We start from the raw sequence: 21,989 nt of genomic DNA on the forward strand, positions 1-21,989 counted from the left end.
AAATGAGATCTTTTTTAAAATAAATAATAAATGCGGCAAATATAATGGGTGGGGCTTTCTCTGTTTTGTGACGTATTTGACAGTTGTCCAATCGCGATGCGGCATTTCGGAAGCTAATAACACTAAACAGAGAATGGTTTATAGCTGCAAGTCATTGGGGAGGGGAAGTTCGCCTATGTTGCCTTTGACAGAGTAACCAGTGGAGCTGTCAGTGTTCGAAAAGTAACGAATGACTTCAGGCAGCAGTGTTTTCCTATGCAACCATGGACTGGGTTGGGCACAGGGTGCTTTGTGCGATATTGTGCCTACTTTTTGGAGAAAGCGCGGTTCACTTTGGAAGTTGCGCCCCGACTGTGAGCACTGGTAAGACCGCATTCCTGCTCGAGGCTGGTCAGACTTCCAAGCACAATATCATCACATATGCTGTTTATTTATGGGTCTATTTCATATCAGTGTTAAGTGAGAAAACTGGTGTTTGTTACTATCTGAAAGCGGCCACATAAACACAGTGTTATTGGCTTCATTTGTCTTATGGACGGCCGTCTTGCTAGTTGTTTATCTGTGTAACTAGGAAGTCTATTTAAATCTAAATCTATTACATTAGTCTCTTCTGTTATATACTGTCACCCTGTAATAATACTGAATTTCTTCTCAGGCTCACATTAGTACTGACTTTTTTAAATAGAGATGTGTTCGGTACTTTCAGTTGTTTGTATGTTTAACACGTCAGTCAAAAGCACACTGAACACGATAGTAACGTTGCTGTGTACTATATATACACACTATATATATATTTATACACACACACATATATATATACTATATATATATACACACACACACACACTGTAGTACAATTATTTAGTATGTGTTGTATGCAGGCTTTTTTTAAAACCTATGGTGTGATTGTATTTTACTGCTTTCCAGCATGTCTCAAAGAGAAAATGTCACAAAAATTGTTTTTACTTTCTGTATTTTATGTGAAAATATATTTGAACAGCTTTAATCCTCAGTAAAGGGAAACATAATCTTTACAAACCCTGCCTTTTTATAATGGTGCTTGGTCTCCACCCAAAAGCTACAAGGCCTGTAATACTCACTCCATGTTTTTCTGCAAGGCAAAATTTACTTTCAAAACGAAAGTGTTTACAAGAAGGCTATTGCAAAGAGGACGCAATCTTGTACTTGTGTGTTGACTGAGACACGCTTCGGTTAGAGGTAGTCAACCCTATTGTGGCTTTTGAATTAGATTTTCTTTGATTAAATCCAAATTACAGGTTAATTTTAAGGTCTTCAGGTGCGATAGTTAAACCTAACCAAGGAGATTTGGTTACAGATGTGAAATTTTATGTCTCTGAGGTCACAGCTTTGAAGTAAGATGTAACGTTTCCTTCTTGCTTTGATACGGTATAAAGAAAATCCTGTCACCGGAGATGGAGCCTTTATTCGTTACAGCATATTGATTTTTTTTTTCTTCCATTCACATTTTGCAGTCTGTTAGGAAGCTGGGGTCAGAGTGCAGGTTCAGTCATGTGACTGAGCCCCTGAAGAAAAGAGGGATGAGGGGGTGTTGATCAAGGGTAGTGCTGAGGCTTGACCCTTCATCTATCCTTGAGCTCTCTCCATTGAGCCATTTCTGCCCTGGAGAGTAACGTGCCACCTCACAGCTCTAGGGTCCCTAGTTGTATTTCCAGGCTCAGTGTACTCCCTGTGTCTATGTTCACATTATCCACGTCGTGTCCCTCTGGGTTTTCTCTGCGTTTTCTAATTTCTCCCCCCTTCCAAAAATATTCCAGTAGGTAATGACTCTTAAGTAAAGACATGGGAACTAAACATGGGAATGTGTGTGTTATTGACCGGTGTCCCATTCAGTGTATACAGTATGCGTGTCTCTCAGCCAGCGTTCCAGAGATCCACTGTAAATTAGCAAATGAAATGTTCAGGCAAATGTATGGAATGGAATCAGCTCTTTAGGATCGTAACAATATGGCTTAGGATATTTTCTCTCTCTCTGTCTCTGTCGTTCCACAGATAACAGCATTTTCTCTATCCAGCATGAAGGCACAGGTAAATGCTTCCTGATTCAGGAAGGCTCTCTGACACTGGGAAACTGTTCATCAGTCACGGCCCAGTCATGGATGTGGGGTTCGGGACATCGTCTCTTCCACACCGGTTTATCTGCCTGCCTGGGATTGGACATTCTTACCAAAACGCTGTCTCTCACCAACTGTTACAACAACACCATGTTGGAATGGCGCTGCTATGAGGGATATATTATCACCACCTTTCAGATGAAGCTAAGCGTCAATGCCAGCGGGACTGTGACAGCCAAACGGAACACGTCTGATTCCTGGATAAGAGGAGGCACTACAGAGAACATCTGTGAACAGCCGTACCGAAGTAAGAAAGAGACTCCAATGCCCAAAAAAGCTCAATTTTAATCACAATTATACAATTACACTGTTTAGATACATTGTTACAAAAGACTAACAGTTTTCAAAAAATATTGGCATCCATAAAATATTTTTTGGGGAAAATAACAGCATGGATTTTAATTCTGTAATATATAACAAGGTTGGAGACAATAATTGAGGAAGATTGTACTTTTCCCTTGTATCAGTTCTTGTTTTTCTTGTTTTGGTGATATGATTTGGCAAGAACAAAGCTTAGAGGTTTTCTGCCAGAGGAGGAACCAGGTTTTGGTAGAAATATCTTCTGGTGATTAGCTTAAATTAATGAGACTAAAAAACTTCAGCAGCCAAAAAACAGCCCTTTTTTGCACACAACATGCGGATTGTACGCATGACCATAACTCTTGAGTTTGTTTTCATCTAACCACTCTAATGCCGGTTATAAAGTCTAAGTCATGATGAAGTTTCACTGCAGTGTTGTGTAAGATGCCCCCAGGAAGGGCGTCTTTCTAGTATCGTTTTTAACAGCAGATCGTTGCTTTTCAAATTAACCCTCAGCATTACCGTGCAGTTCTGTACTTCCATCCAGGTCACTTTTCTTTGTATATGTTTATAGCACAATTAACACAAAGTCACAAAGTGGATTTACACAAATATATACAAGAATATAAATATAAGTTTTAAAATCAGTTTATCAATAATGAGCATGTTAGAGGTGACGGTGGTGAGGGAAAAAAACTCCCTGAGACCATATGACTTAGGAACCAGACTGAAAAAGGAACATTCTCATCTGGGTGACAAAACATTTCTATAACTGTAAATTGTGTGTGTGTGTGTGTGTGTGTGTGTGTGTGTGTTAGGGTTAGGGTGTTCAAGGACTTCCTCTGGTATTTCCTTTATTTTTGTGTGTGACCCCAAATGCTAGATTTTTGCTGCAACTTGCATCTTTTCTTTTTGTGGAAAACTACTTAAATTAACAAAATTGCAAGAACAGGATTCTTCTTTTAAAATCCTACCAGTGAAGACATATGTAATTCATTTCTATGTTAGCTGCATACATGAATGCCAAATTTGGAACAATTACAGTCCGCTCCAAATAAATTTGCTAGACTTTGCTTTCATTTCTGTAAACGCAAAATTACAAAATCCTGGTCATTGAGTCCACTTGTTTTGAGATAAAAAAAAAAGGGATTTGCAAAATGATTCGTGCAGGTGAACAATCACATGTGAATTCAAAACAAAATCCATTTGTTAGAAAATAGAAAATCTAAATGATTTTTTTGCACAATCTTTTATAATGAGTGCCAAAAATTCTGGAAGCCAGTGTACATACACATGCATATAAACTTACACTTCATTTCACTTGTGTGAAGTATTTTAAATCGTTCTTTGTTTACTTGATGCTTGCTCCTATTTTTACACTGTTCTGATAATTACTCAGTTAAAGTGTAAATGATTTTATTTATTTTTTTTAGTAAATTTAAATTTACTTTAAAATCCTAGTTGTTTGATCAGGTTTAGATTCATATATGAGGTGTTTATCAGATAATCAAACCACTGCAGTCAAAATGTTATTTACTGCAGTTATGATGTATGACACATAAAGGTTTTTCAGTTTCTGTCAGGACTTTTTTGGGGGCATTCTTTTCTTTTTATCTTTCCCATAAATAGATCATGATGTGGCAAGGATCTATTTTCACTTTGGCTTCTTTCAAAACTAACAAAAAACTTTACTTTGATCTGCTTGAATTGTTTGATTGTTTTTGTGGGTTTTGCTCACTTCTGGGAATGACAGCTGCTTGTCTTGTGGTGAATGTTTGGTTCTAAACATAGTCTTGTTGGTGTTTTAGACGATCACCGTGTTTAACAAACAAAAAAAGATGGGTTAGAGAACAGGTTTGAACAATCATTATACATGCGCATAGAGTTCACTTTCTCTTTAGGGATTAAACCCGTGTGTGTCTGTGTTCCCAGCCGTTCACACTAGCGCTGGTAACTCGAACGGTGCCCCCTGCACCTTCCCCTTCTTATACAATAACTCCTGGCACCACAGCTGCCTTCGTCCCGATGCCTCGCACTCTCTCGCCTGGTGTTCCACAACTGAGAACTATGACAAGGATCTCAAGTGGGGAAACTGTCTGCAATATGGTGAGCATCCATCCTTCCTTCTTTATCTCTTTTTGTGTGTGTGTGTGTGTGTGTGTGTGTGTAGACTCTGAGAAGGTAAAGGTGGGGTCTCCGTTGTTTGAGAAATGCTTCAGAAAACTACAAAACAAACACAAAAGGTGTAGCCAATGAGCAGAGAGGGGCGGGTCTTGTCAATATGTATGGAGAGAGTGTTCAGTGCGCATGTGTGACATTAGCAGAAAGCGGTTTTAACATTGACATGGAGTGTAAAAATGAAGAAAGAAAGCAAAAAAAGGCTTATGATAAGGCAAGAAGTAGAACGTGTTAATATAGGATCAGCTTTCATTTCTCATTGGCTGGTGAGGATGTGTTAATTCCTTTAATCAGGAGACCTCTATAGAAGCTCCTTAAATCAGTGCTCATTGTATGAAGTGTATAAAAATAACAAACCCAATGAGCTGCATGATGGGGCAGATAATAGAGTTCTGCCCCATGCTACCCTCACACATTCAGTGACGAAGCAACCAGAGAATAATCATTTTCCCTGTGAGCTTCTGGCGATTTTAGTGGTGTGAAAAGTTATATTTTACACAAATTTGGAGAGACTCAGGGCTTCACCAATGGGGCTGCTTCTCCTTCATCTCGTGTGATACGATGCAGAATTTTATCTCCACATAACCGTGTAATATATTTGAAGAGGTGAGATAATCAAGTAATAGCAGCAGTCCAATTTAAAGCATTAAATCAAAGAAGGAAGCTCTGTACTGTATATAAAACACACTACACAATGAGAAAATACAAGCTCTAACTTCCTCTCTCTTTCTTTTTCCTCCACTCTATGATTTCATGTTACAATTTCCGGCTCAGAGGAGGGCTGTGGTGCATTATGGGATGGCCACTACAACGGTCAGTGTTACCAGGTGGTTTCTACAGCAATGGCTTCTTGGCACGAGGCACGGGATGCCTGCCGTAGTCAGGGTGGAGATTTGCTCAGCGTGTCCAGTTTTCAAGATCTGCAGAACTGTAAATATGATCATACGCAAACAAACCATTGGAAATTTGTCCATTTTGTATTACATTAGTGCAATGTGTCAGGATAAATAAAAAGGCGGATGTTGGTGAAAAATAGCATTTCATATCACAATACATGTGTCACTGTGTGGTTGTGTGTGTAACAAATACAATTTGAATTCCATTCAAATTTAGACTTCATTATTTGTAATTTATTTGAAATGTGTAAAATTTTCTCTGAATTTTTCCCATAAAAATGAAGCTAGACTTTATTCTGTTGTAGTGGCAGAAGTAGTTCTCTGATTGACTAAGTCATTGACTAGTATAAAGTTACTCAAGGATGCTTTTGTTCATATTAATTCATTCCGATTGCCACTGAAATAACTCTTATGTATTTCTGCACCCAAAGTACAAACAAAAGATTTCCCGGAGCAGTTGTGGATCGGGCTGAACCAGCTGGACTGGACACAGGGGTGGCAGTGGTCAGATGCATCACCTCTAGTTTACTTCCCATGGGAAGAAGGTATGACAACTGGTTATGTTTGAACAGACAGTATAGGGTTAAGCCATTCAGATTATGTTTAAAAAAATATTCTACAGTATCTGCCATTGTTCTGGCTAGAGATGGGTCAGTCCTACCATCACTGTGTACCACACTCTGGCCTAAAGACAACAGTCTTTTGTTGTCAACTGTGTGTGTGTGTGTGTGTGTGTGTGTGTGTGTGTGTGTGTGTGCACATCAGTTTGAACAAATCTGCAGCTTGAATAGGACATTTATCCAATGATGCCAATGCATTTCGAGAAGTGGTGGGAGGAACATCTGTCTGCCTGAGACATTTTCATTGTCCATGGTTAATAAAGGCTGCATATGTTCTCGTCCTCATTAGCTATGATCACAGCTTAGTTTCGTTATGAATAAACTGTCATGTTTTCAGTCCAGCACACTTGGATGACACCAGAGTGTGGGGTGATGCTCGCCAATCTGCACTTTGGTGGGGAGTCATGTGAGAAGAAGCTGCCGTATATCTGTGAGAAAAAAGACAGCAGCAACCAGACAGAGAGTACAGGTGGGGCAAGAAACGATTCAACCACAGTGTGACATTGTCAAATGATTTGCTATTTATGGAAGATATTTGTGTTTGTATCTCTGTCTATAGATAAACAGGTATACAAGGTCACACAGTGTGAGAGTGGATGGTTCCCATGGCAGGGTTTTTGCTATAATCTTTATGGAACCCAGCTGGACGAAAAGAGGAACTACTCCGAGGCACAGCAAGTGTGCGTGGAGAAGGGAGCTCAGCTCGCCAGCATCCACAGTCTGGAGGAAATGCATGTGCTCACCATGCATTTTACAAGAAGTAGGCATCAATTCTACGAAGATCATTCCCTAATGTACTGACATACCAACAAGCTACAGGTTTTATATTTTAGCAGAAGAGAAAAAGTAATAATAATAATAATAATGTGACAATAAAAACAAGGTACAAAGGGTTTAGAAACTGGCTTAGTAATCAGAACACCTGTGATGCTTCCTGGAAAAAACAGAACTTTAGGAATGCAGTTTATTTCAACACCTCTGTTGTAAATGCCAAAAATCCCCCAACCGACAGTCATTTTTTAGTATTTATCACATTGCTGTAATAAGCTCAAAGGGGCTTCAAGTGGGTGCTGAACCAAAAATAAAAATCAAATTAGCACAGCAGTGTGTAATGCAGCATAGCCCAAACTAGACAATGAGTTTATCTGTTTATCAGTACATCTGTTCATTTTCTAGTCGTCGTGAACGATCAGATAGACGGTACAGTAGTCTGGTGACTATAAAGTACCCGCGAAACATGAGCAACAAATACATAAGACTCCCAGACACAAGTCATAATATACTGCAAATATCAACCAAACAACTGCACGAGTAGGAACCTGACTGATGTGTTTGTGTTCTCCAGAGGCTCTGAACCCGTGGATAGGTTTAAAAGTCGAGAGCGACACAGAAATCTATAAGTGGGAAGACGGAACGGAAGCGTCATTTACCTACTGGGCTCGTAATCAACCAGCAGTGCTGAAGCCCAACACCACAAACTGTGTGGTCCTCTCCGATTTGGTATGTGGTTCTAGTGTAAATAATATTCAGTGTTTGCATTTCTATAATTGTCACTTTACATAAGCCACACACACACACACACACACACACACACAAACACACAATTTTTATGAGAACATAACATCCATTTCAGATAAACTACTAGTTGAAATGTCTTGATGTACCACTACACAGTTTTGCTCCAACATGTTATTTCACACTATTTTATGCCTTGCTATAATTTAAGATCATTTACACTGAAAGTTGATCTAATTTCTTTCTTACTCAGGCACAGATATAAAATGCAGAGCAATGTTATTTTTACTATGAAACTAGGGTTGGAAAAAAAACAAAAAGCTGCACATCAGTAGGTTAGTTGTGAGACCTGGGGTTTTTTACACACAACAGTCTTTAGAGTTTACACAAAATAGAGCAAAAGAAACAAAAAACACCCTGAGGGACATATAGGCTGTTGATCCGATGTATTGTGCATTCTAGGATGCTTCCTCAGTTACTATATCTTTTCTGGCAGCTAAAATTGATCTGTGCGTGTGTGCATGCGTGCGAATGTGAAAGTGTCTGCGTGCGAGTTTGTGTGTGCACGAGTATGTGTGTGCGCGGGTGTGTGTGTGAGTGTTGTAATAAGCTTATAATAAAGCAGATATGTGATTATTAAACCTATTCATATACATTTGTCCTGATTTTCTTTAAGCTTGTTGTTGTGGTACATTTTTTAATTTTGTATTATTAATTCTAATTAGTAAAAGTATTGTATATGTATAGACATAAAAGTTAAAGACTTGCAATGTTTAGTTACATTTAAAAACTGAATAATCTATTTAATTTATAGTGATCTACTTCTTAAAAAAAAAAAGAGAGAATTACTAAATAAATTTGCCCATATTTATGATATTACAAATAAATGTCCTAATTTTAGTACAGGATTTGTTGCAGTCTGTGTTCATAACGTCATGTTTTAAAAATACAGTACTAACTATCATTTTGTTCTCTTCCACCCTCTCAGATACATTCTTGGTCTGTAGATTCTTGCACTGCATTGAAGTCCTTTCTGTGTAAGAAAACCGGCAAGGTGAATGAGAGCGCAACAGAAAATAGCTGCCCACAAGACGGGGTAAGGCCTTGTTTTGCACTTTGCTCCTATGTATTGTTTTTGAAAGTGTCTCCAAAGATAACATGGAAACTCCTTTCTCTGTCATGGTCCACAGGATTGGAGAAGGTATAAAAATTCATGTTATAAACTTGACACTCGGAAAGTCTCTTATAAGAACAGCTGCAAAATCATCGTTAATGACAGGTAATTGTTAGGCTAGGTGGGAAATCATTTGATGACATCTCTTAAACTGTTCAATAAAATGTCTATCTGTATTTCTCACTCTTTCGTGCACACACACAAACACACACATTCTCTTCCTTGTTTAGATTTGAGCAGGCTTTCATTAACAGTCTGCTGAAGGAGCATGTAAGCAGTGAGCATCAGTATTTCTGGACTGGGCTTCAGGACACTAAAGGCACAGGAGAGTTCCAGTGGTTCAGTCAGGATGGACAAGCAAGCAAAATCTCATATACTAATTGGAAATGGGGAGAACCAGGTTGAGTACACGTTAAAGGAGCTTTATGTGTTTTGTAGAGCATTTGATGCAAATTTGTGATGAAAGTATTAATAATGGCTTGCCCTAAAACTGACCCCATCCCTTTCGGTGCCAGTCAAACCACTCAGAACCCCGGGGTAAGACGAGAGCTTTTAATTTAGACTCGGCACTCAGTAAATTTTAAAAAGCTCATCATGTTCTGCTCTGATTAGCACATGCTCACACACACACACACACACACACACACACACACACGTTTTAAGAATTATTAGTTTTGATTTAAAGTTTAAAAAGAAAAAAAGTTAGTGTTATTTCACACAAATGTTTTTATATTCAAAGTAAATGAGGATATCAAACCACTTTCTTCTCACTAAGATGCCCCAAGTGCTTTGTTCATAAGCATTTAAAATTTTAAGGTGTTTATTAAAATTCTGTGTAAGGTTATCCACAGAGGGAAAAACACATGCATCCTGACTCATTTTATATTATACTTGTGTGACGATCAAATCATTCATTTGTTGACACCAATTGAAAATTTGACGGCTTTCAGTTCACAAGCAGAGTGGAACATTAGTGCACCGGTAAAAAGGGTTAAACTGTATACTAACAACTAAAAGCTACTGCATATTGTTTATGGATCATTTGTGTACTACAGAGCATATAGAGATTGGCAGCTATGATGTGTGTGTGTTACAGTGAAAATAGGCGGCTGTGCGGTGATGTCGACGAGCCCAATGGGTCAGTGGTCGGTGGAAAACTGCACTGAGTTTAAAGCTGGTAGTATCTGTAAGAGTCTCATTGCTTCTGAACCTCCCACCCCAACATCACCAGCAGACCCTAACCCCAATGCCACCTGCCCTCAAGGATGGGTTTCCCGAACTGGAATGAAGTATTGTTACAAGGTGTGTGTGTGTGTGTTTGTGTGTGTGTCTCTCTCTCTCTCTCTCTGCACCCTTGTGAGAATCGCACATCAGTTACATCATGCTGTTTGTGCACATGTAGGTGTTCAACGAGGAGCGAGTGAGTCGTAAGCGCTCGTGGGAGGAGGCCGAGCAGTTTTGCGAAGCGCTTGGAGCTCATCTACCCAGTTTCACTGAGCATGAGGAGATGAATTTCCTCCATGACATTATGAGAGACTCTGTTAGGTAAATATATAATATACACAGACAATTGGGATTGTGTTCAGTAAGTCTCTCTGATTAGAAAACTAAACATAAATGCTTCACTTTTTACACACTTTTTTTAAAATTATGTTATAGACTCTACTCTACATAGTGGTGATTAATATGAAAGTACCAGAAATTTGCCTTCCTAGGGCCGATATATTCATAGAAAACTTTAAAAAATAACAAAAATGGTCAGATATATTTTCACACAACCGCTTCGATCTTCAAAATAAATGGTGATCTCAACCCCAGTTCTACTCTCTGTGATGCCCCAAGTGTTTGTTCATAATCAGCTAAAATTTGAAGCCATTCAACTACATCTTTGACCACTAAAATTCTGTGTACGGTAACAAAGGAAAAAATAAACGTCTCACACTGAAAGCCAGCAGAGACCTTTCATATCATATCATTTCATATGACATGCCTGATGTAAATGTTTTATGTTGTACAGTGATGATCGCTACTTCTGGGTTGGCTTAAATCGGCGAAATCCCAACAACGACAACCGATGGGAGTGGAGCGACGGGCAGCCTGTGAGTTACTAATAACACTAATAACTGCTTTCTGAATAGAATTTTTAACTAGTAGTCATGTAGTGCTTTCAATTCTGACAGTTTATGACCTGTCTCAACTGCTCTGTTTTCAGGTGTCCATGAAGATCTTTCCAGAAGAGTTCCATGAAGATGATGAGTATAACCGAGACTGCACTGCATTTAAGGTGAATTCACATAAATCTAAGAAGTATAGTACATCACAACGTTAACTGAGCAGAGACAACTGAGCTTAACTCCGGGTTATCATCGTTCTGATGACCCCGGGTTATCATCATTCATTTAGAAGAAAGATTAGCACTGCTCTGTACCTTCGGTTTATAAAAGGCAGAGTTACAGTAACTCCACGTTTCACTGCCAGGGTGAAATGATACGGTGTCAAAAACAGCTCTGTCTCATCATTAGTCAAAACAATGAACGTCACAGAAGTGCACACCTTCGTTTGGGGGAAATACCTCATGCTGAAAAATTAGCCAAAGTTAACTTAAACAACTATGTGACAAACTTAAAACGGACCAAATGGTGAATGGTAACAAAACCTGATTCTTACTGTATCTGTTTTGACACTAATAACAACACAGTCAGCATCTTATTTCTTTCTTCCTTGAAAGAAAGAAAAAGTTGCTTGTCATGTTCTAAAAAAAAACGATTAAGCAGAATAGTGTCAGTAATCTTTAATCATCCAGGATAAAAACTCATTGAGATATTTATCATATTAGATTTGGCACAGGTTTTATGCCGGATGTCCTTCCTGACTTTCATTTTTATCCAGGCTTGGGACCGGCACTGAACGTTAACTCTTCAGTAGCTGGGTTAGCTCCCTGCCTGGGAATTGAACAAGGCCATGGCAATGAGAGCGGTTGATCCTGCCGCTGGACCAACAGGGCTCTAAAAACTCATCTAGATTAAATTTCTTTTATAAGAGTGACCTGGCCTAGAAGAGAGGCAAAATACACAACAAAATGTAAAGCCACAGCAACAGTAAATACAACATAAAAACAGCATTAAAATGCATACATAATAATATACAATCAAATGTCACAGAAATATCTATTCTTCCAGTGGTACATCCATAAATTCCACCAGTGAAGGAAGGCAGTCAGTTTGAAATGTTCCTGTAAGTTGTTCCACATTGATAAGGCAATGAAGTTAAAATCTTTTTGCTCAGCTCAGGCCAAAGACAGGGAACAGCAGGTTGAATAATGTCTTTTGAACAAAGATTGTAATGTTCATTTTTTGACAGGAATAATAGATGACAAATTAATAGGTAACAAGCCACATATTGATTTATAAATAAAACAGTACCCCTGTAGCCTTAGTATAGAAGGAAGGGTGATGCGTTTGATAAACGGACGTCCAAGCTGCTAAATAAACATCTAAATGTCTTCTTGCACTTTGTGTACGTGGCGTGTCGACCAATCATTTGTTACTAGAGAACATTAAGCTCATCAATACGAACTTGTAATTTCATTTACAGAAAGAAAATGTTTCCAGTCCTTGGACCTATTAGATTAGAGATCTCACCAGTGCTGGGGGGGAAAAAAAGCAGTCACTGTTCAGTCCTTGATAATTACACATGCTGTGTGTCTGTGTGTTTTTCTAACCAGTCACTAAGGAAACGGTACATACTGCTGTTCGTATTCCTGAGTGCTGAAGGTCCTAATCAGTTTTACCCCCGAGCCTTTCACTGTGATGCTAAGCTGGAGTGGGTGTGTCAGATCCCACGAGGTAAGCCACGCCTAAACATCGAAGGCGTTACGGTATATTGTACATGTTATTCTGTCACAAGAATTTTGCTCTGTCTAGCAGAGCTGTTTTGAAACTGTTTGGAATCAGATAACATAATAACAAATAGCCCGTTCAGATTTAATTAATTGTTTTGTTGTATGTGTTACAGGACAAACCCCAAAAAATCCTGAATGGTATAATCCAGGTGAAGTTTAACAATTTCTTACTTCTCATGGATCTTATACCGCTTATGGAAGTATTTTCTGGACAAGTTTTAAAAATAATTGCAAAGTGATTTTGTGTATGCATAAATTGTGACCTCATTCAAATGAAATACGGATCATGTTTTACATGAACAGGAACCTCTCACTCAATAGAAGTTGCTATATAGCATAGCATACCTGTAGGTTTTGTTTTTCAATGACTTGCACAGAAGGATTCCTGTCCATCAGTGCTGGGGGCGGGAGTATACTATGGGGCGTGTTTGTGTTTAAAATTGAAGTCATTCATAGCAGACGACTAAAAGGTCCTGAAGTATTTCATGTTAAAATTATCCTTACTTTATTTAAAATGATTTTGTCTGCACTCCAAACTGTACAGTTTAGTAATAAAAAAAATTTCTTGCTGATAATTAAGTTTATAATAAGCGACCCAGTAAATCATTTTCTTGTTAAACTCTGAAATATTTTTTTAATGTAATATATGGTTTTGTATATGAAATTTGTTGAGACACCGTTTCATGTATTTTGTCATTGCACTTCTGTTAGGATGCTTTGGACAGATTTGGCTTGAAGTGTAATTGTTATTATTAACCCCATAATATTAACCAAAATGTTTTAGAAAACAAAATATTATACACGATACAAAATAATGATATATCTTTAATTTTTATTTTTTATTTTTGTTGAATATCATGTACAGAAAAGTACATATAGCAAAACCAAGGTATATATACACACTCCTAACATATATATTACATACACTAACCCAAGAAAGTGAATTGCTTTGTCATGTCCAGGTCATAAATCATGGATATTGGTAATGCAATTGAAACAGACTTTCAATTTCAGCTTTTCCGCGTATTTTACGTTCATGTAAACAGAAATGCAAATTGCTGCTAAATTATCCAGAAAATACTCCCATACATATTCCTTGCGAAAAGCTGATTTTAGCGTAACGTGTATATTCTTTTCTCTGCACTGCAGACGGACACCATGAGACCTCGGTGTTTATGGATGAACAGGAGTTCTGGTTTGTAAACCAGCCGAGGTTGTCCTTCGAAGAGGCGAGCATGTACTGCAGCAGTAACAATAGCAAACTAGCCACACCTCTGTCTTTCAACACAGCCAGACATCTGCACGAACATCTGTATAAGGTATGGCTACACGTCTCTACAACCTCATGCCCCACACACAGTAAGTAAAATATCTGAAGCATCTAGCATCGGTTGTTTTTCTTGTTTCGAAGCATGCTGGAATGGAGAACTGGTGGGTGGACCTTCGTGAACCTGGTCCTCTTGTTCCCTTAAGGTGAGTTGTTGAATCCAAATGCAGACCAATTTAGAACAGCTGAGATGGTACCGAACTAATCACTGGGTTTTCAGGCTCGCTCGTCTGCACTTCTATCACTCTGTGTTCTTGGGCAGATGCACTTCACTTAGCCCTGGATCCTTCACTCCAGGTACAACAGTAAATATGCCACTCTAGTGTAACCCTTTTTTTTTCTCAATTAAAATATCTTCCAATAACACCCATAATGTACAGAATTCCGGATAAGATGTGACACCAGACTGCCTTTTGTTTGCGAGACATTAAACGTCACATCCTCAGAAAACGACTCGCAAGAGCACCACCCCTCCGGCAAGCCTTGCGAGCCTGGCACATTTACCTTCAGAGACAAGGTTTGCCAACGATCTGCTCTGAATCATGGACTCGTTCGACCACTCACAGCCACTGCTTCATATTATTTGTTTGTATTTTAGTGTTACACAGTGACCAAGCCTCAGTTCACCAGTTTCAAATCAGCTAATGAGGTCTGTCAGACTCTGAGGGGAAGTCTCCCGTCCATCCGAGACCAAGCTGAACAGGGTGAGTTTGGAAGAGCAGCTCATCATCATCATCATCATCATCATCATCAAGACACTACAGTAAATCCTGGCAAGGATCTTCCATCATTTGTTTTCTTTTCCATTTTCCATGCTTGATTCTGTCTACAGACTTCATCACCACCCTGCTGCCAGGCAAACCAAAAAAACTTTGGATTGGTTTTAGAGACAGTGAATGGGTGGACAAGACGCCTGTGAAGTACCACAACTTTAACCCACTGATCCATGGCCAGCTGCGTCTTTTGTATGCCAATGCAAGTGTTGCTCTGTTTCACATGTTAGATACAATACCAGTAACGTTTACATTAAAAACGAATGTTGACTGTATACCCAATTTGTGTTTTTGTGTAGTTGTTTGAGCAAGAAGGCAGGGAGCTGTGTGCCTATATGTTTAATGATCCCCATTCAGACATGCTGGGTACTTGGGACTACATTTCCTGCGCTGATGAACAGAGCGTTGCTATCTGCCAGCATTATGCAGGTCTATATGTATACATTTGTATGTCTTTTCCCTTTTTATAAACTATGATTCAGTTAATAAAATGTATTTATTTTTTTATGGTTCAGATAAGCAGGAGGACCCTGTGGTGGAAGAGGGTGAGTTCCAAGCCAACAATAAAACATTTAAGATGGTTCTGAAGGACAGTGTGACCTGGAACGAAGCGCTGGATTTATGTAAGAAGAATGGCATGGACTTGGCTAGCGTGGCTGATGCATACCAACAAGCTGTGCTCTCTGTACGCGTCAGCAAAGCTCGTTCTCCACTCTGGATCGGACTGTACAGTGAAAACGTAAAAGTCTCCTACTTGTGCATACACACGCATACAAACCCCGCACTTCGTTGTGGCTAAAAAAGTGGTAATACATCACTAAGAATGGAAATGGGTCTATTATTGAAGGCTTGTTCTATTGCTGTGCTTTTCCCAGGATGAGCTGTACCAGTGGACAGATCACAGTCACACGGTGTTTAGCCGCTGGGGCCCAGAGGAAGCTGTAGGGCGATGTGTTTATCTGGACATTGATGGTTACTGGAAGGCTACGGAATGTGGGGAAAAGCTAAAGGGGGCTATCTGTCACTTGCCACAAGGTCTGAACATTTCAAATGCTTTTCATAGACTCATATTTACTCACTTGTTCCACAGTTAATAGACTTGCAATTGGAGTCAATAAAATGTGCTGAATGATTGGCTTTTGCTAGTTAAGTGGATTTAAGTCAGGAATTGATTCGTTATAGAAATCCAGGGTGTCCCCAACCTTATGTCCCTAGTCCCCTGGGATCAACGGCATGTTTCCCATGACTCTGTGTAGGATAAGCCATATGCATCATCATTTACACTTTTTTTTTTTAATAATCTAGATAACAACAACATACCTTCAGAAGACACTAAGTGTCCACACGAGAGCAACGGACCCAACTGGATCCCATTTAAAAACAACTGCTACACGTTTCTGCTGCAGGGAAAGAGATGGCAAGACCATGACGACCACAATGAGCAGCAGACGTGCCAACATCTTGGTACGGGCCAATACTGAGTCAATATTTATTTTCCCAAATCAGCATTTTGTTGACATTCACTAACCACTTACACTGAACAACTGACTACCAATACTGACTATATATTAGATAATGAATCAGCATGTCCATGCTTCTGAGTGGCACAACAGAAAAGCATTTGTCTGTAGTTTGAATCCAGATAATGCCACAGCTATCCGAGGCCAGGAGCCTAGAAAGCAAAATTGGCCGTGCGCCCCTAGTGGAAGGGGTAATATTACATTTTCCCCATGTTCTCCATGATCTCCATGGCGAGATTGGGCAGTTTGTTTCATTTATGTTAAAGAACTATTAGTGATTTGTGTTTTTTCTGACCTCAGTTGGAAAGGGTGACATTCTGACCATCCGGCATGAGCAGGAGAATGAATTCATTAAGACGCAGCTTCAGCCTTTTAAAGCCCTGGCATCGTTTGTGTGGTTGGGGTTGTACAGAGACAAAAAAGGTACTTGTACTCCATAATCTTTTCTGTTTTTATAGGGTTCTTAACTTTCAAACAACCTTCATAAATAATTGATTGTACTTTTGTTGTTTTATAGATGGGAAACTGAAATGGTATGATAATACCAACATTCAGTATTCCAACTGGAAAAAGGGAAGACCGACAGCCACAGATCCCTTCATGGCTGGTCTCAGTCTGTCTGGAGAATGGTACCTGGTTGAGCAGGAAATCCTTTTTAAACATTTCAAGCAGATGACCATTGTGGTTTGCAAAATTGAAAATGGTAAGTCATAACTTCAGAACGGTCTGAGTACAAGTCTTCAAACTACCATAGAGCCATTTTCAGAAGCTGTTTATTTCTCTTTAAGATCCCAAAGAAGAGTACCGCAAGGAGCCGACTGATGTGACGACTCCAACCGGTTATAGCTTCCGCTTGGTTACTAAGAAGTTGAACTGGTATCAGGCCCTGCAGGAATGCAGCAGTGATGGTGGCCATCTTGTTAGCATTCACAATGAAACGTCCAACAAAGATATGGCACTGATTTCTAAACGTGATGGATTTCCTCTCTGGATTGGTCTTTCCAGGTTGGATGTAAGTAAACTGGACTAGTGTTTGCTTTTCATTTTCAGTAGATGGTTGTAGTCTGTGCGTGGAGTGTGCTGTGTGAGATCTCCAAGTGCTTTGGGGGTTCTTCCCCCAGACTAATGACATGTACTGTAGGCTGTCTGGAATGACTAAATAGTCTGTAGTCCAGTGTGAGGTTGTACCTTGTGATGGGTTGGTACCCCATCCACTGTGTCTCCTGGAATACACTCCAGGTTCCCTGTGACTGTGTAGGATTAGCAGTACAGAGGATGATGGATGGATGGATTGAACTTTTCATTTAACATAAGATTTTAACAGTAGTTTTGGATATCCCTTTAGTTCAGTTGGCCTTACGAGTGGTCAGATGGGACGGCGTTGCACTTCCACCCTGAAGGGTTTCTGAGTACAGACTCTGTTTCAGAAGAAAAATGTGTCTACGTGGACTCTGAAGGCAGCTGGACTGCAGTCAACTGCTTTGCTGTGATGGAGGGTGCCATTTGCTACAACAGCAAACAAAGTAAAATACACACGTACATACATTATACCCACAGAACTGCTTCTGTTTCTATAAAATCCATGGTGCTCAATAGTTTCTGGTGGCATGAATAAGCAGATAAGTGTATAAACCTATGTGTATTTTCTTATATCTTTATCAGAGTCTCAGATCGCTGCTCAGTCCAGTGTTAACTGCCCTGAGAGTAATGGAGAGGTTTCATGGATCCAGTATAAAGACAGTTGTTATGCGATTGTCATGACCATGTCCAACTACACGGTTTTCTCCAACGAACATGCAAAAAATATTTGTATGGAACTGGGTTTGTATTTGCATCTTAAATTCTGGCTTGAAAGGCATTTACAGGAGCTACTCTATGAGTTTTCAGATGAATTGCTAATGTTTGATGCACAGTCACTGAAAATTTTAGTTTAAGTTCATGATGTTGATCAGATCCTCATGTGTGGTTCAAAACACCCCAAAACTATCATGCCATCTTAATATATAGCTTCCTGTTCACTACGAGTAACTGTATGTTGTTTAACAATTTTTACCAGTTCACTGGGATTCCAGTGAGTCTCAGGTAAAATATTTTATCAGGGTTAAAGATGTATCATAGAAGAAAGCCTAGGTGCATGCTGGAAAAAATAATTACATGTACTGTCACTTTTAGGGCACATAATTTTTTTGTTTTAAAATATTTTATTGCTCTCAGTTGTACTGTCTACATACAATTGTGAATTTCTTCTCATTTAAAATGGAAAAATACTAAATGTCTAAAATGTTACTTTTGTCAGTATCTGATTGTATAATTTTGTGTGATTTCTAGGACCCAACTCTCAGATTTTGACCATTAAGAGTAGGGACGAGAATGATTTTGTCACACGACACGTTGCTGAAAACCCTCTTGCCACCTCCCGTGTTTGGCTGGGGCTAGGAACGATCTACAAAGGTATACCACCAGTTTAAAAAAGCACTGAAATAGAAAGCACTATTTTATCTATGGTTAATATTACTTTGAATAAATGTACATTTTCATGTCAGAATGAACAGTATTTGTTTAAACTGTTAAACTCACAGATAAACCTGCTGAATGGATGGATGGTAGTGAGGTAGACTTCTCCAACTGGGACCACTTTCAGCCCCACCCTGGCTGTGCCGTCCTGGTGTCCATGAACGGAACATGGAGCACAGTGAGCTGCACCGGGAGCCACAGCCGCGTCGTCTGCAAGGCACCTGCCAGTGAGTCGCACGCACTAGGGCTTCTCCCCTTCAGCTGAAAGTTGCACGTTCGCATAAACGTTAACACTGATTATAATTCATAGGAAGTATCTTATTATTTGAATTCTTAAATCTGAGAAAGGTCCAAAGGTTCTGATTTTTTTTTTCGGTAACTGTAGCTGTGATTGTGGTAGTGATCAGCATAGATAGTTTCTGCCAAGTCACAGGTTTATATTAATGCACTCATAGTATGTTATCTTCTGTAATCCAATATTTTTATTCAAAATTGTACTACCATTATATGAGTGTGAAAACATAATTTAAATATAACCAAAAAAATCCAGAAGACCACACCATGACTGACCTCTCACCAACCCATGCCAACTCTCCTGCCAGCCCATGCTCACCCCAAAGATACTGTGCCCACCCAAAGCCCAACCTCTCACCACTCTGTGCCCAACCAGTGCCCATCCTGTACCACACCCCATGCCCACCCCGTCACCACCCTCCCACTGTCTTCCATCCTCCCCATAGTTGAAACTGCTGACATGATGAATTTGTGAGGAGATGAGAGGCCTTTTTGGGAAGAGACTCCAGTGTTAATACTTTTTAACAGTTAGAGGTGAAGCTGTAGGTTTTCACATAAACGCAATAAATAAATAAATCTTCTTCCTTACATACCTCTTTTTAGTAATAGATTAGGAACTTGTCAGTATAAGTCATCTTGAACTATTACTACTTAAACATTTTTTATAAAGATTCACCATTATATGCTCTTTTCATTTCAGAATCACACAGTAGTCCTGTGGCTTTGGTTTTCTTCCTCATCGTACTGCTTTGTATCTTTGCACTCGTGATCTTCGTTGTGTATAAAAGGACACGACATCGCTACTTCTCTACCGTACGCTATCGCAGGAACTATGATGAAACAGACAGTGCTAGTATGATTGCAGAGACAGACTGAACACTGTACTGCATGCAGTCAGTGAACAGCAAAGAAGCAAAATCAGGTTCCTGTGCCTTTCAGTGTTAGGAGTTGAAAAGTGTATTACACCAATATGGATACTGATCAGCTCGACAGCTGCAGGGTTTGTAATTAATATTCTAAAGGAATGACTAATGATTTTGTACATATGCGTAAACATGGTGGTTTGTTTTTATTTAAACTTCCTTAATGACTTTTGTATGTTTGTGTGTTTTAATGAGAAGACTCCCCGACATTCCACGTCGATATTCTTTTGTTTGTTTTTGTTTTCTGTGACATCCTTGGATCAATGGATTTTAAGCTTGACCTTTTTTTTTTGCGCATTTCTTCTGACCATTAATTGCCCTTTGTGAAAATGCCAAACTGGGATCATTTTAAAGGTTTAATGGCTTTATTATTTCGTGTGTTTTTTTCTCTTCACTTAAATAAGCAAGTTGAGTGTTCTTCCTACAAATTCTTTATACCTGTTCGGTAAAAAATTACCAGTTTAAAAAATTACTACTGTGCCACCAGTTCAGACGTGCTCTTACTGTTTTAGTGCTGGCTCTGCTTTAATCACTGTTTACTTTAACTCAGTGACTCTGTAAATTTGGCAAACTATTCTATGTAGTGACTAAATGTAGGCCACAAGTGATTAGGCCCAACTTCAGTTTGCGCATCTAAATACTTATTACAAAATTGTGTTACGTGTGTTTATCATGCACATTGTAACTTTCCACTCACAACTCACAATAGTTGCATGTTACACATAATACAGCTATTATTTTAAATGTCTATTAGGAGTATTTACAGCACCACAAGTCTATAAAAATGTCTCATTACACTGTGGAATAAGATGAATGTGTAGGATGCCTTTATATGTGTGGCCTAACAGAGTTTACCTCTATTATTCTTTGCACTCAAACTACTGATATGTACTGCACTTTAAATTTGTTTTCTTGTGGACTGCTTACGAATTCAAGCACAACATGAGGGTGTTTTTATAAAGATGTTCTAGAGAAAATATGCAGAAATGGCACTCGGACAAGTACAGGGATGGATGTTGTATATGATCTGTAAATATCTTTTAGGCTTTTTGTATCCTTTAATTTCCTTTTAGATGTAATAAACCAAAGAGGCTTCTGAAATCACAAATCTGATTTAATGTGATGTGATCCTGCTCAGGTGACTTCCAAGTCCAACTGACTTGATTGATATATTAACCAAAATGAATGGCAAATTGTTCTACTTTGAAGTGCTCATTTTGTTAATCAAGCTCACTCAATAAAATGCTGTCTCCATGGTGGGATGTGTTGAAGTTTGCTTTCTGTTGTGCTCATACATTTACAGGATTAGTGGAACAGACAGTGTTTTACCAGATTGCTGAAAATGGTTTTGAACATTTGTGTGGCTATAAACAGGAGAGATTTATTATAGTTCAGCTTTTAACCCCAAGATGGCGGTACTGACCGATAAATATGACAATGTTAAAAAGTTTTCATTTTAATTTAATTTATCTTTTATAATGAAATTTGTTGCTTCTTTATTTTGGCAATAAATCTGATGCCAATGCAACAATGAAAAAATGTATGTTTAAATATTAGCATGTACAATGAACAATGAAATTGCTCGTGCGCATAAATCATTTAATAAACTAAAAGAATAAGGCACTTATATTGAATTGACGTTTCATAAATTAAGTGATATTTTAAAATTAATTTTTTTACATTCGTAATTTTTTTTATTTAATTATTTTTTATAATTAATAATTACAATTAATAATTAAAATTATTTTATAATGCAATAAAAACATTTTGTAAAAAAATTCGTTACAAAAAAATACATTTTAATAAAATTATATTTTAAAATTCATTTCGTTAATCTGCAACAGGTTGTGATGGGTATACCAGGCCTTTTCAGTGAAACAGATTCGGCTCAACTCTATTAG

General features: G+C 38.7%; 1 protein-coding gene across 1 annotated transcript; it reads left to right on the forward strand.

Annotated features, from left to right (window-relative positions):
- The first annotated feature begins 123 nt into the window (after positions 1-123).
- Positions 124-21,345, forward strand: ly75 (lymphocyte antigen 75). The gene is made up of 35 exons (XM_027170065.2): positions 124-363; positions 2,032-2,400; positions 4,386-4,559; positions 5,406-5,561; positions 5,959-6,072; positions 6,485-6,616; positions 6,707-6,907; positions 7,493-7,647; positions 8,651-8,758; positions 8,853-8,941; positions 9,067-9,236; positions 9,933-10,138; positions 10,239-10,381; positions 10,854-10,935; positions 11,049-11,120; positions 12,561-12,681; positions 12,851-12,886; positions 13,887-14,056; positions 14,149-14,210; positions 14,285-14,361; positions 14,445-14,581; positions 14,663-14,768; positions 14,897-15,039; positions 15,137-15,266; positions 15,353-15,576; positions 15,713-15,872; positions 16,143-16,301; positions 16,658-16,780; positions 16,875-17,060; positions 17,146-17,369; positions 17,703-17,880; positions 18,020-18,178; positions 18,686-18,808; positions 18,937-19,098; positions 19,866-21,345. Exons 1-35 carry the CDS (start codon positions 264-266, stop codon positions 20,039-20,041), a joined length of 5,127 nt encoding a protein of 1,708 aa, XP_027025866.1. The 5' UTR covers positions 124-263; the 3' UTR covers positions 20,042-21,345.
- The last annotated feature ends 644 nt before the right edge of the window (positions 21,346-21,989 follow it).

This window comes from Tachysurus fulvidraco, chromosome 2, assembly GCF_022655615.1.
Source record: "Tachysurus fulvidraco isolate hzauxx_2018 chromosome 2, HZAU_PFXX_2.0, whole genome shotgun sequence".
Taxonomy (NCBI): Eukaryota; Metazoa; Chordata; class Actinopteri; order Siluriformes; family Bagridae; genus Tachysurus; species Tachysurus fulvidraco.